General features: G+C 39.8%; 1 protein-coding gene across 6 annotated transcripts in view; it reads right to left on the bottom strand.

Moving 5' to 3' along the window:
• Positions 1-511: 511 nt before the first annotated feature.
• Positions 512-15676, bottom strand: part of CFAP61 (cilia and flagella associated protein 61) — a 123458-nt gene continuing 108293 nt past the window's right edge. For 5 of the 6 annotated variants that reach the window (XM_053394887.1, XM_053394886.1, XM_053394883.1 and 2 more), the window contains 2 exons: positions 6025-6115; positions 512-938 (listed from right to left, as the gene is read on the bottom strand). In XM_053394887.1, coding sequence (XP_053250862.1) covers positions 738-938; positions 6025-6115 — 292 coding nt within the window. In that variant the 3' untranslated portion in view covers positions 512-737. Of the gene's footprint in view, positions 939-6024; positions 6116-15676 lie in introns of those variants that run through there. The other variant, XM_053394888.1, reaches the window with a different exon arrangement.

Below are 15676 nucleotides of genomic sequence, written 5' to 3'. Positions count from 1 at the left end.
TTCCCACCTTGGCTGATTTTTCTTTCTTATTGGCTGGACCAGTAACAAACAATTCTAGCAGGCCAAGCTGCAATTGGTCAAGGGGTTGCTGAGATGCCTTTGGAAAGGAAGTTAACCCCGCAGCTGCTGGGTCACTAGCCAGCACATTAGAGAATTGACCTCCCTCCCACTACAATGTACCTTCTGTCCAGGAAAACAGAAAGATACAAAGTTCGCATTTGGAATGAACAATTAAAAAGCTAAAATGCAATATGCAAATCTTACCAGCCATCTGTCAGGTTCTGCTTTGGAAGGAGACTCCAGCATAGAGGAGCCCAAATGACTACAGGGTTTAAAGGCAGCAAAACTCTCGAGCCGAGTCAGTGCTATGAAATGGAGTTACTTTAATAATAATGAAGAGAAACTGTTGTTGGTGTTGAAGGTTTTCACATCAGATAAAGAGGACTTTTACAAATATCTATTTAATGGTTACTTGACTTGTAATATGTAAGAATTGCGCTCTATAATCACGTAACTGCATGACTTATTTATTTTATTTTTAATTCAGTCTTGCAAAACAACAAAATCAAGATTATGCTCCACCTGGTGGGCTTTTTAAATAAGACAGATTTCATTTTGCGCACAGGACAGTCATGAAGAGTTTGAACAAAATGACATGCAACCCACCCATCCCCCAAATTTTTGTTAAGACCCTCATATAATTTAAAGTAACAAAGGCCATACTTATCCAGCCACACCTAAACTATCCCTGGCCAGGCAAACATTGGCAGGTGATAATTGTTATAGTCTAGATAATTGAGAATGCTTTTCTCCAGCAGTTCCTTGTGGACACTTTGCTTATAGAACCGTTTGAGATATGTCTTTGGTCTCTCCATTAATGCAAGTTCACCGTCCACAACTTGGCGAACAAGTTCTTGAAGTGAAGGAACACCTTCTTCCTGTAAGCAATAAATGACAAAAGAAAAAGTGTGAAGATAATCATGAACTTGATTAAAGTGCCTGCAGTGGTGTCACCTTCTTCTGCCATATTAGTAAAACTAATGCACAAAGGATTTCAGAAGAAGCCCCAAATAAATAGATTGTGCACATGCAATGGGCAGAAAGCTGCACCAGAAAAAGGATTCAAATCTAAGGCAAAGTCAAACTGGGATTTATTGCTTTGTGTCTTTAGCCAGAGGCTATCTGTTAAGCCTCCCTTTCACCTTCTCTTATCCCCAAGGCCCTGGGAGCTAATACAGAGAGGCAGCTGCTCACAGCATTCCCTGGAAAGCTAGCAGACAGGCTGGCTGGCTGATTCCCAAAGTGCTCTAGTAGTACATGCCCTATTCACTTCCATGACAGAGAGGGTAGGCAGAAGGAAGGTGACTGTTTAAGGAGGTCTGGTACCAGTGGAAGACCATAACCAACAATCTGAAAGAACAATTTTATTCTAAAGGTGTTGTGATATGCAAAACTTAAATCAGTTCATAAGGTGAATGGGAAACCAATATCCACAAAACCTTTCTCCTTTCTCCCTGCCACTCTAACAAAATACAGATTTTGAATTCTTTTGGGACTGGGAAGTATTGATGTTACTTCGTAAAGCACCAAAAAAACCAAAACCAAAATCCTACTACCGAACCACCCTCACCCCAATTGCACATTTGTTTCCTCCTCCAACCTGTATCCCACATTAACAGCATCCATACATGGCAGGGATAGTGCACAAATGCCTTAAGATATGCTTGGAGTTCTTTCTTCAAAATGGGTCCCTTGAACACTGTTCACCTAATCACAGCTCAGGAAAAAATGTATATCTGTGTGGTCAGGTACATTTGATTCACATCATCAGCACACTGACTCCCATGTGAGTGATAAACCACTTTGTGGGGTAGTTTGATTCAAAGGGGCTTCAGCAACTTCACAGACACAAAGTGTCATCTTATGCTTGGCGGCTGGCTGGTTCTGCTTCATTTGCCATTCAAATCTCTTAACATCCCATTGCCTGTCCTAAAATTGGGGCACAAAACTGCAAACAGCCCATCTGGGCTCATTCTGGTCAGCCTTAGGATCATGCTAAAGATGTAAACCTTCTGAATAGTGGAGGGATGGATGGGGGCAGAGGAAGCTTGTCTGCAATGGCTCACACAGCAGATTCTGTGCATGACTGAGCCAATGCTGGGTCTGGGTCCCAAGCTCCAGTATTATGGGAGAACCAGCACCATCGTTCAGTTTGGATACAGTCCTTTACACCTGATTTCGTGAGGTGCTGAATTGTTTCTCACAGCAAGTTACTGAATCTAACCATAAAGCTCTTATCACAGATGCTCATCACTTAACATGGGGAAGCATGCAAACTAGCAAAGTCAGGAATGCTAAATGTTAGGCGGCATTAAATCTTGCACAGAACATAAAGACAAATGGCAAAGGGATTTTCAGAAGATGACAAGGAGATCAAGTGAGACCACTGAATACCAAGAACAGAAAGGAAATAAAAGACTATTTGGATATGGAAAAATACTTAATGACTCCCTTAGTAAAGCAGATGTTGAACAGGACTGTGTTGAAAGGAGTCTAGAAGGAAATTAGGGTGAGGAAAGTAAAAAATTACATCTGAGTTCGATGAGCAAAAGTTTAAAGCTATGCACTTCACTCTTACATTTGCAGAACAAATGTTACAAGAAGAAAATGTAAGGCTGTAAAATGGAATATGGCAGGGGTGGACTTGGGTCATATGGTGTCCTGAGTGAGAACAAACAGCTTTTTTAGGGAAAAAGAAAGTCCTGTTTTTGGGGAGTTCAAGGTTAAGCTGTTGGCCATTTTTAGGGAGAAAGGGGGGCAGCCGCTCATCAACAGATCGCTGGGGAAAACAAACAGCCTCACTGAATAAACTCCGTCTTCCGTTCTGCAGATCGTGCAACAATGGAGGGTGGGACTGGATTCTATTTTACCAATGCTAAGGAAAGGGACACAGCAATTGATCGCGATCTACCAAAACCTCCCAGGGATCTACAAGTAGATCACGATTGACCTGTTGGACATCCTTGAACTAGGCTATTACCTATGAAATGATATCCTAATTAAATTGGATAAAAGGTACTGTCACTAAGCAGGTGAATTGGCTAAAGGATCAGCTACAAACAAAAGGTTTTGCAAAAAAGCAAACTTCCAAACTGGACAAAAGAAGTAAGCTCAGGATTAGCCATGAATAGACACATGCATAGCAGCCAACTCTTAGGGGCCGAGGTCCCTTTGCTCCCCCAATAAAATATTTGAGGGGGGTGCCCCTCCCAAGTTGATGAGCATTTCCAGTCGAATGGTATGAGCGTGCCATGTCATGTGATCCGATTATGCAGGGCGGGGCTTCCCCCCAATATTCATTTCAATTGGTAGCCCTGAATACACGTATCCCTGCAAGGTGGATGGGGCAGCTTTGTTCATGCTGAGCAATGGGGAGGGGTTGCCTGAGTGCCTTGGGCTTTCTATCACTGCTTGGGCCCCATGTGATTCAGTGAAAAGCTGGGTATTTCTAGTTAAAATAGGCATATTGCAAATGCTGCACCTCTGCAGGGTGTTTTTTTTTTGGGGGGGGGTATAATTCAGATGCAATGAGGAGGGAAATGTTTATTTATTTAACAAAATTCATATGCTACTCGATTCCTATTCTGCTTGCTTGTAGTAAAACCTGTAAGCGGTTTCCAAGAAATATTGACATTATCAATAAAAAAAGTTAAAACATTTAAATATCATTAAATTAACAGCAAATAAGGTCTAAACATGTCAGCATCTACATATATTTATGTGAGTATGAATGTGGACATTTGTGCAGAATAAACTCATGGCTCGATAAGGATTTGAAGGATAAGGTATAGAGAAATAAATAGAAGAACCATACCATTATTGGTTTAAACAGAATGGACTTCAAGTAACATTATTTGGAGGATCAAACAAAATTAATATAAAATGAGTATGGTCATTGAAATTCATGTTGTCCTACAGATAATGTAGCTTCTACTTATTGGGCCTTATGTACTATTTATGCTTAATAAGGGAGTTGCAAGATCACCGATGGTTAGAGTGAATTCAGAATGGTGTTTTTCAAACCAGCACTGAGAATCAATCAAACATGCAGAAGAAGCACATTGTACAAGCCCTTCCTAGATTACAGCACTTCAGACTGCAGGTGAGGAATCAAATAGTTTAGTATTCATCTACCTAAAAATCTTCCTGCACATTCACAGCTAGCATTTCAGGGAGGTTTTGACCCAGGTAACTCTCCAACATGCTAGCTATGCAGTTAAGGGTATCACAAGTAAAAGCAAATAAAGTTGTGTTAAATATAGAGGGCACACTTGCTATGCATACAAACTTTAATAAGGCCGTTGACTTCTCACATGATAGCCTCATAAGAAGCCTTGAAAAATGTTGAAACAAGCTGCATAAAAATGTGTTCACAAAAGTCCTACCTAAATCCAGCAACTTCTCATGATGTGCACGCATGTATTCTGTTATGAGCAAATTCTGTCTGATTCAGCTCAATGAGGAGGGCAGGCCATCATACATATCAAAACTGAGATGACTGGAAACATTTCCTATTCCCCCATCATGCACCCTGCTATGCTCCTCTTCATACCTGGAAAAGCCTCATCTTCCCATCTATCATGTGTAACCAAGCCATTCATTGCTCCTTAAAACCCAGATCCTCTTCAACTTTCCTGTACTACTGCACTCTCACCACTTCTGCAGAATTTGTTAACTCTCTCACGCCTCCTTTATATTCTGCTTTCCTTAGGGCTGGTTCACTCAGGTATGCTGACTACTTGGTGTTTTCAGCCACAACGGAGGATTGCATATGTGAATTAGCCACTATAGATCAAACACCACAAAAATAGCTTCATATAATCTTGCATCACCTGGGACAAAGGTTTTTCAATGGAACCAGTTCACACATCTAACTTGTGTACAGTTATGGTTGCCCCAAAGGATACTGAAATGGACCAGGATACGGGGCAGAAAAGGACCATCAAAAAGGTCATGGGGTTGGTGCACAATTGCATTCTGGGCTTTCTAATTTAGAAGAAATGCAGTGAAGGAGAGACATGACAGAAGCCTATAAAACCATGCCTGGTATGAATAAAGTAGATTGAAAGAAGTGAACTTAGGGTCCAACAATGAAGTTGATTGATAGTGGATTCAGAAAAAAAGAAAACAATTCTTCATAGAATGAACAATTTCACTGTCCCAAGATATCATGGTCACCATGCACACTCCATTGTTCCTGCAATTGAGGGGGCACACCGCCAGAGAACTTTGTGGGGGCCCAGCCACTTCACTGAATTTTTTTTTGAGGTCCTGGCCTCCCACCCCTCTACTTGGCACCCCTTGATGGCCAAATTTATTTCAGATAGCAGCCATGTGCATGATCTGGATTGAAAATGGAGTGTGGAGAAAGTTTGTGCAAATGCCATTTCTCCAATGAAAACAGTCACTCTGAAACAGCTATCTTTTAGTAGCAAAAACATGAAGGCACATTCTGGGCCTATGTGGTAAAGTAATGAGGGAAATAGCCATTTGGGTCTGGTAGTGGTACTTTCATTGGGAAAATGATATGGGGAAAAAGTTTAAAACTTAATTCCTCTGCACTCCATTCCCCTCCTGTTGCTTTCATGCCCTCATTGCTGGGTTCCTGGAAGAAGTATGTGGGTGGCTACTCTGGAAAGAGATATCTGACTGGATGGATCTTGGATCTGATCCAGCAGGGCTCTTCTTCTGCTTTTATGTTGTTAATCTTAGATAAATTCAGGCAGATATTAAATAGTAGAGAATGTAACAGAGTCATGGGTCCAAGCAGAAGTACCAGCAATAACAGTTGTTCTAAAAGCAGGTGTAAATAATGTGCAGTATTCTTCTTAGAGTCCAAAATTAATGTGGTGGGTCATTAGATTTTCACAAGTAATAAAGAGGAAAATAAAGCAAATGGGAAGATGAAAGCCAAATCTTAAAATGATCACATGATAAAATGCAATTGGTAGCCATTTTCTTTACCTGGACAGATACTAGAATCTGGCGCAGTTCCTTCTTCAGATCGATAAAGCGATCATGATAGATGGTCAAAGCCCAAGGTTCCTTCAAGTAGCTAGTTAAAAAAGAAGAAATTTAGTTAGCGAGTAAGCCTTTCATTAGCCTCTAATAAAGTATTTACCTGCTTTTTTGCTTTTATAAATTACAGTTCTGGACCCATCAGGATAGTTTGTTCATAAAATGCCTCCCATAACAACATGGTCAATCAATTCTTTTAATGGATGTTCCTGATGTACAGCCAGCTTCAGTAATTACATTTAAAGTGGCTTAATTCAGAGCTGTGGCAAGAGCCAGTGAAGAATCCTGATTTTATCAGAATTTAAAAGCCTGAAGACCTGCGAGGAACTGGGTCTCTATTATCTGTCCTCATTTGAGAAAAGCAGATGGCAGGATTAACTGAACTCCTGCATAAACAAATTACATTTGTGTAGACAATGACACAAAGTGTTGTTCATCATTAAGGTTTCTGGATTAATAAAGGCCAGAAAAACAGGACACAACAGTGTTGCAATATGTTCCTTGCACTAGTGCACTGAAGCTAAATTGAATTTATCATACAAGGAAATCCTCAGTGTTTATATTCCCTGCAATAAACAACATAAGAGCTATGAAAACCTATTTTCTGGGCAAATAAATATTTATGTAAGCCACCCAGGTCTTAAGGGGCAGGGGATAAATATGATTTTTTTTTTAAGTATAAGCATATAAAATATAAGCATATCTATTTTAGTAACTACTAGGTGCTGTAATATAAAGTAACGACAACTAAGTTAGTAACAAGTAAATGTTATTTCCAAAGGTCAATTTACACAGCCTCTACACTTGCATACAAGGGACGCGGGTGGCGCTGTGGGTTAAACCACAGAGCCTAGGACTTGCTGATCAGAAGGTCGCTGGTTCGAATCCCCTCGACGGGGTGAGCTCCCGTTGCTCAGTCCCTGCTACTGCCCACCTAGCAGTTTGAAAGCACGTCAAAGTGCAAGTAGATAAATAGGTACCGCTCCAGCGGGAAGGTAAACGGTGTTTCCATGCGCTGCTCTGGTTCGCCAGAAGCGGCTTAGTCATGCTGGCCACATGACCCGGAAGCTGTATGCTGGCTCCCTCAGCCAATAAAGCGAGATGAGCGCCGCAACCCCAGAGTCGGCCACGACTGGACCTAATGGTCAGGGGTCCCTTTATCCTTTCACTTGCATAGGGCTGCCACACATTACCAGGATTTCAAAGTTGCCACTTCGTCAACGACTTTCAGGGTGTCCTGGTTTTCACTTTTTGAAAGTAACCCTAATTTACAGAACTTGGACACCTTGCTTTAGTTCAAGGCAAACAATTCAGATAATTTGTTAGCAACAAGCATAGCTGGAGTGGCCAGGAAAAAGAGCAGAGCTGTTGTGTGGATCAGATCACACAGTTCAACAAGGTGTAGTTTAAGGGCACATATTACATATGCTGGGATGTGCTTTGTCTTGCAGGCTTCTGCCCCATCTTTCTGTGTAGACAATTCTGTATACAGTTGAGGATTAGCTTCAGCTGGAGACCAGGCCGAAGGTTTGATCCATTATTTCCTACTCAGAGCTGACCCGCCGCAATCCAAGAGTCATCCGCGACTGGACCTAATGGTCAGGGTCCCTTTACCCTTTTAATTTAGGTTCATTAATCTCAATGAGTTTACCCAAAGTAAATGCAACCCCTGGTTTCCAGTCCGTAGGCTAGGAGAGACTCGATATGTTGGTGTAGTGTAATGCTGGAGCCAGTGTGGCGCAGTGATTAGAATGTGGGACCAGGGGACCAAGGTTCAATTCCGTCCTGGGCCATGGAACTCACTAGGTGACCTGGGCCACTCGCTGCCTCTCAGCCTAGTCTACCTCACAGGGTTGTTGTATAAATTAAATGAGGAAAGAGAGGAAACATTTATGCCACCCTGAGCTCATTGCAGGAAAATATAAATGCAATAAAGACTGGGAACAGTTGTGGACCACACGTATGAAATTTACGGCATGCAATGCCTTAAGAGAGAATATTATGAAAATGATATACAGGTGGTACGTGACCCCAGTCAAGCTTGCAAAAATATATCATTTGCCCAATAATAAATGTTGGAAATGTAAAGAAACTGAAGGTACATTCTTTCACCTTTGGTGGACGTGCCCAAGAATTAAGGCTTTCTGGGAAATGATCTATAATGAAATGAAAAAGGTATTTAAATATACCTTCCTGAAGAAACCAGAGGCCTTTCTTCTGGGCATTGTCGGCCAATTGGTGCCAAAGAAGGACAGAACTTTTTTTATGTACGCTACAACAGCAGCAAGAATACTTATTGCAAAGTATTGGAAGACACAAGATCTACCCACTTTGGAAGAATGGCAGATGAAGGTGATGGACTATATGGGATTGGCGGAAATGACTGGCAGAATCCGAGACCAGGGAGAAGAGTCGGTGGAAGAAGATTGGAAGAAATTTAAAGACTATCTACAGAAATATTGTAAAATTAATGAATGCTAGAATGATGTTGGATTGAAATTAAGTGGTTTCCAGCTGTAATGCTTTAAGAGAATATGAAAAAAGGATTATAAATAGGTAATAATAAGGATTTGCTGAACCAACAATTTGTGGTGGAATACAAAAAAGGGAGGTATGAGGAGGTCCAGGAAACAAGTTAAAGGAAAATAAGCAATGGAAAATTTGTGTGTTTTTAATTATCTTTATTTTGTATTTTTGTTATTTATTTATTTTTTACTTTATTGTAATACCTTAAAAAATCTTAATAAATATCTTATAAAAAAAATAAAAATAAAGAAATAGTAACAGAAATAAGTTGGGATAGAGTTTCAAACTGGTGAAAAATAGAAACCTATGAGGCCTCTCTCAATTCAACAGTGGTTCCAGGAGAATATGGGATTTTAATCATGGATAAAAGACATACAATTTTCAGACTATTTTGTTGAGCTAGTATTCCTCTTCCTTTTATATTCAGAAGCCATGAAACAGATTTACTCCTGGACCCATCCACATTTACTAGATGCCAGAGGACAGTAACTACCTGAAGATCTCTGATTTGATTTGAGGTTGTGTAACAAAAGTATTGACTTTGTTTTTTATAACAATTGCCTTGGTTTTAACGCTCCTTTTCATTTGCTTTCTACATTGCCAAAACATTTCATTTCCCCCTAACGCAGTGCTTTTTTTCAGGGGTACTCAAAGAGTATGCAGTACCAGTGTGTTATGTACTGAAGTTCTCACCCTGGGCCAGCAGGGGGATACTGTAGATAGTTATGCAAATAAGGGATCAAAAGTGATGTTCAGTGATTGGATAATTTTAGAAAATTGTTACAGTTACATTGTACTGGTGCTCTATATAAGCAGGCTGACTGAACCCTTCAGTTCAGTTCTGTCCTGGCCTGTGAATAAACAAGAGCTGTTTGAAGAATTGCTGTGTCGTCTGATATGTTCACCCACAACTTAACACAGTGCCTCTTTTTTGTTGTTAAAAAGTGTGGCACTTACTGTAAGAACTTCATGGTGAAGTTTTTCTATAAAAAAAGTGCTGACCCTGCACAACTTTGCAAAAATGACCAGATTGTATTTGGCCAAAATTTTGCTTTATACTCTGGTCATCTCTCAGCTCGACTACTGCAGCCTTCTTCTCCCTGTGAATTCCCTGCCAGATAGATGTCAGTCCTCTCATTCTATCCAAAATGCTTCCTTGTTTTTTCTGTACACCAAAGGAAGTATTTACTAAGACGTAATTTAGTAACTGGGATCATGCTTGCTGGTTTGTGTACAGCACTACCTTTTCCTTATGCTTCAGACTTGTGCACTCCCTTTCCCCCTCCCTTCCATAGTTTGAGATAACTGTAGGGTGGTATGATGTAATAAATGGGCAAACTATGGTTATTACAAATTATACCTTGCCTTCAAACCAGCAAGTGAAAGTGAGCTTTGAAGTAGTTTTTAGCTTTTGGTTTGTAGGCAAAGTAGGGCAGCTGACCAACACAGCTTGTCTGATTCAGATGCCACAGCAAGAAACACTAATCCCAAATTATGGAACAGAAAGGGAAGAAGGCATGCGAGCACATGTAGAAAGAGGGAGAGGGCGGAGGGTGTCAGCCTTCAGGAATTCTCCCAATTACTGAACGATGGTTTAGCAAGCACTTGCTTTGAGGATAGAAAAATTGTTATTAATAAAAAAGATCGATTAATTCTGGTACAATGAGCGTTTCTCATTTTCTATATCGTTAGTACTAATTACAGAGTTAACAGCTATTAATATTCATGAGTTAATGTTCATGAATATTCAAGAAGGGGGAGATTGCTTCTTTTAAAGCCGGTTCACATATGACCAGTGCCAATGAAAAAAATGCCAGGGATCACATTCTCCCTGGCACCCAACATTTACTCTGAACCAAGGTGTAAATCTGTAAGCCTTCAAGAATTCACAAGTCTAAGAATGCTGCTGCCTGAGGAAAAGGGAAGGGACCAAATATTTTATTTCTTGTTTAGAATGTGTGTAAGCTGTTTCCTACTGAAGGAAGAGGCGAGGGGTCAGCAAACTTTTTCAGCAGGGGGCCGGTCCACTGTCCCTCAGACCTTGTGGGGGCCGGACTATATTGGGGGGGGATGAACAAATTCCTATGCCCCACAAATAACCCAGAGATACATTTTAAATAAAAGCACACATTTTACTCATGTAAAACACACTGATTCCTGGAATGTCCGAAGGTGATTGGGCCGGATCCGGCCCCCGGGCCTTAGTTTGCCTACCCATGGGCTAGCCTATCTAGTGCCCTTTGGGGTGGGACAGTTAACTGGAGAAGGCAGCTAAATCCCTTTTCTAAGGCTGTTGAGATTGTGACAACCTTTTTGCACAAAGTGAAGTGCTGCTGGCTGAGGAGCTGCCATCCAGTTGCTGCAAAAGAAAGTAGATGCTGAAGAAGAAGAAGAAGAAGAAGAAGAAGAAGAAGAAGAAGAAGAGGAGGAGGAGGAGGAGGAGGAGGAGGAGGAGAGTTGATTTTGGGACATTTGAAGGACCTAAATTAGATTTTTAAAGCCTGGTCTTTCTGTTTGACCAGCTCAATATTACCGTAATTACGGCCTTAAAAAAACCCCAACAACCTCTTGCTTATTTGCTTGAGACTGTGTGGGTCTGCATGTCTGATATGCAGAAGCAATTAAGTAAAAACAAATGATAATCAGGAAAATCGCAGCAAAATCAGGCAACAGAACGATCTAAAATAAATTTCTACAGCCTGCTAAAATAAAAATGTCTTCAGTTTCTAACAAAAATGGCTTAAGGAGGGGGCCTGACATATATTCCAAATCTGAAGCACACTACAGAAGGAGTCCTGTCATTCATGCTTGGGATGGCACTGAGAGAGGGACTATCTGAATCCTGAATCCAGTAAACCCTCTAGCTAAATATAACCTGTGTTTCTCACCCTCAGTCTCCTGTCTACAATACAGGGATAATAACTCTGATCTCAATGCATGTAAAAGCATTTTATGCAGATTAAAGGGCTAAATAAACACTAAATATTATTTAACAGTTTGCAATTGACATTCAAAAAGGACAGGAATATGGAATATACATTAACAACTGCTCAAAGGTTTACCTAATCAAGTTTAATTATAAATTTTTAGTACAAGGAAGCTTTTCAAATTCTAATCCCTGGATTTCTTGGTAGTTTAGCTGCTCATTAGGAGCACAGTTATTCATTAAAAACCTAGTGATGTAATACAGAAAATAAATATCTAATGCTTCCAAATATTCATTGGCCATTTATATTTATCTTTTATACACGTATGAATAGTATGATTCAAGGTTAGGATTTAATTCTAGCAGAATAGGAAAGCTGTTAGGGCTTTCATGTATTACTTTGCCTTTATTCTGTCTCTTCAAAAAATGCACACCTATTTACCTCTAATTAGGGTGCAAAGTGTACTGAGTGGCATTAGGCATATTCAGCCATGCTCACAGCCTCTCTTTTTGACAGAAAGGAAAATTGATGGCAACCTTAAGGAAGCCTTCAGGGTGAACTGAAGCGTTAAGGTGGAATCCTTTTCAGTACAAACATGTCCCAATAATGCTTTGGAACTACCAGATTCCACAGAACTGCACATCATGTTCTGGCTTTGAGTAAACAACAAGCCTGATGTTTTGAACGTCTGTTTTACATCTAATCTTCATATTCAGCATCCATCCCAGGTTTAATATAATCCCTTAATTGCAATGAGGATTCTCTCTGTAGACTTTGTTAATGCATATATTTTATCAGTACTGTAAAAATAAAAGGAAAGCCACACACTGTGTGTCCCCCACCCTGCTTGCTTTAGGGATATCTTTGTAATATTTCCCCCCTATAACACTATAATTGTATAATTTAAGAGTCTATTACTCTCAACTAACTAAGAGGCATTGTAAAAAGTTACTATTGTGTTTGGGTTGAAATTTATTATTAACAACTAGAGTATAATTGGAAAAATATTGGAAGAGTTATTCAACTTGCTTCTAGATTTCAGCAAATGGCTGAGGAAAATGTGGCAGACTGCCTTGATGAATAAGTGAACATGTTTTAGGTATCTGTGAGACTGGAAAATACGCTCAACAGATGGTTTTTCTGTCACTTGATCTCCTTTTTTGTTGGAACAGGGTTAAATCTGAAGAATATTTACAGCCAGAAGTGTTAGTGATGATTTAATAACGTCTTGGATATATTTTGATTGGAAATATATTACCGGTATATTATGGGAGAGGTGGATTACATTTTCTATTAACGTTGGTGTTAAATTTTACTTGACTCAATTTGTTAATCTCTTCTTGTTTTTATCCTTTCTGTATGTATTTTCACTTGGTAAAATTCATTAAAAATGGAGGTAGGGGAAGAAAATTCTATCACGAAATTTCTTAACAACTTTAGTAACATCCTCTTCATAGTCCAATGCAAGTATTATTATATGTACTTTGATTCTACCCATAACGATCAAATACCATACAAGTGTATGAGTAGATAGCATTTGGAAATATGAGAGTATTGCCAAACTCCTCTAGGTCTCACTTATATAGGATATGGGCCACAGAAAAAGCTGTTACACATGTAATATTTCCATGTAGGACTCATTCATGTGTTAATCTTAACATGCCAGTGATCAATAGTCCAGGTGGGTGCAACACTAGCAAGCTCATGTTACATGCAAAGGGCAATGGACAAAGTGCATTAAAATGCAACCAATTAGCCACGCAGAGCAAGCTTCCATTGGCTGGGAGATTACCAAGTGGTCTGCATCTGATTCAAATCATGCCTTTGGTACCTGCAACTAGACAAAGGGGATTGTGTTTGTTGTATGTCTCCCGAGAGACAACTGGGAAGTGGGTACTGGAACTTGTACCTGTGCTGCATTGATAACAAATAGGAGAGGGATTCATTTGTGAGTATGATTTCATTCTAAATCTCACTATACTTCAAGGAACGATAATCATCTGCATTGATATTCAAAAGTGCATTACCATGCCTACTTTCCAAATTGCTGAAGCAATTTTACAAAACTGAAATCAATTTACATTTCCAGTGCAGGGGTAACTATCAAATGTAAAGGAAAAGCTCCATAAAAGTGTAGCTAACATCATGAACTCAACTGAGGTACAACAGTCTAACTTGTATATGCAATACAGGATAAGTCACACTGTTAGAACTCAGAGGATGCATGTCTGTTGTGGCCTAGTTGTTACTGTTAATTCAGAAATTAAATTAATTTTGAAACAATTTTGCTACCATGAAATCTAGCTCTACAGGGTTGAAGCCTTCAACCTGATGAGTGCAAGGCAGTGAGAAAATTCATGGTTAGATATGGCCTCTAATTTAAAAGATAATTTGCATGTCATAGACAGGCAAATTAACTCCCAGGTGACAGCTGTTTTACTGAGTTCATTCCTGGCAATGGATTTTGTGTAGAGAAAAATATAATCCTGCTACAAAAGGATGAAAATAAGCACTCTTCTGCCTTACAAAAAAAGAGAGACAAAAAGTATGCATTTGAAACTTAACAGTACTACTGACAAATTTTATTTCTTTATTAAAACAATTTATATACTACTTAACTACAATAGTCTCTAAGCAGCTTCTAAAGACACAATATAAAAAGAAAAATCAGCTAAAACTATAAAATAAAATTTCAATTAAAATGCTTCCTGGAATTAAAAAAAAAAAAAAACCCTTCAGAAGGAGCCGGAAGTTCAGAAGGGGTGGTATACAGTACTAACTTTATTGTATCTTTTTCCTAAACTTGTTATCTCCTCCAACCATGGGGAAAGGTACAATAAAAATTAAATAAAACAAGCCAAAACTAAATAAATAAGCCAATATAATATTTTTGTATTTCCTGCCCAAGAAAACTATACAATTAGATAATCCACAACCCTATTTCCAAAAAAGCAAGAAAGATGTCGTGACCTCCCTGCTGAATAGATACCTATGTAAATTGGATATTTTGATAAATTTCCTTGCGCTATTGTGATATTAATGATACTACCAGGATTATGTAAAAATTTCAAGAGGCTTATGTTGCTTGCTACAACCATCTCTGCTGTCTTGCAGGTAACAGGCAAGCCAGCACAGAATACTTGCATAAACAGGTACCACTGTGACAGGAAGGTAAACAGTGTTTCTGTGTGCTCCAGCACTTGTCACGGTCCTCCATGCACCAATAGCTGTTTAGTCCTGCTGGCCACATGACCCAGAAAGCTGTCTGTGGACAAACGCCGGCTCCCTTGGCCTGAGGCAAGATGAACACCACACCCCATAGACCCCTTGGACTGGACTTAACTGTCCAGGGGTCCTTTACCTTTACTTGCATTAGTTGCAGGGCATTTTTTTCATCTGGAACTTGCCAGAACTCAGTTCCAGCACCTCTCAGGTGGGCACCATTGCCATTATGGTGAGTTCTGGCACCTCTTTTTCTAGAAAAAGTAGCATGAGGTAGTAGTCAACTAGGTTTCACTCAGAGTAGGCTTCCTGATATTAATGGATGTAAATTAGATGTATTCATTGATTTTGAGAGGTGTACTCTGAGTAAAACTTAATTGAACAGCACCCATGGTCTCAAAGCATACCGATCTTGGGAATTTCCATCACCAGCACTGAATGCAGATCGGTTAAGATATTAATAGTCTTTGCTCTATACTACAAATCATCAAAGAAATGGACTAGATTCTTACTATGGGGAGGCCTGGGTTCAGTTCCTCACTCAGCCATGAAGCTCACCGAGTGGCTTTGGACAGCCACCAACTCTCAGCGTAATATACTTCACAGGCTTGTTGTGAGGATTAGTGGAAAGCAGGGGCAGGGAAGAGGACAATGCCTTTATCACCAGCAGCTTCATCATTTTATGTGTATGCCACATTTCCATGGTAAACTGTTAAGTTGTGGGTGAACATATCAGACGACACAACAATTCTTCAAACAGCTCTTGTTTATTCACAGGCCAGAACAGAACTGAACTGAAGGGTTCAGCCAGCCTGCTTATATAGAGCTCCACTAGAACGCAACAGTAACCACTTTCTGTAACTATCCAATCACTGAACGTCACTTTCAGTTCCTTATTTGCATATGTGGACCTGAGTGAAATC

This window comes from Podarcis raffonei, chromosome 7, assembly GCF_027172205.1.
Source record: "Podarcis raffonei isolate rPodRaf1 chromosome 7, rPodRaf1.pri, whole genome shotgun sequence".
In the NCBI taxonomy this organism is placed as follows: Eukaryota; Metazoa; Chordata; class Lepidosauria; order Squamata; family Lacertidae; genus Podarcis; species Podarcis raffonei.
Note: the sequence above shows the minus strand (reverse complement) of the source record. Positions and strands in the feature narration are given on the sequence as shown.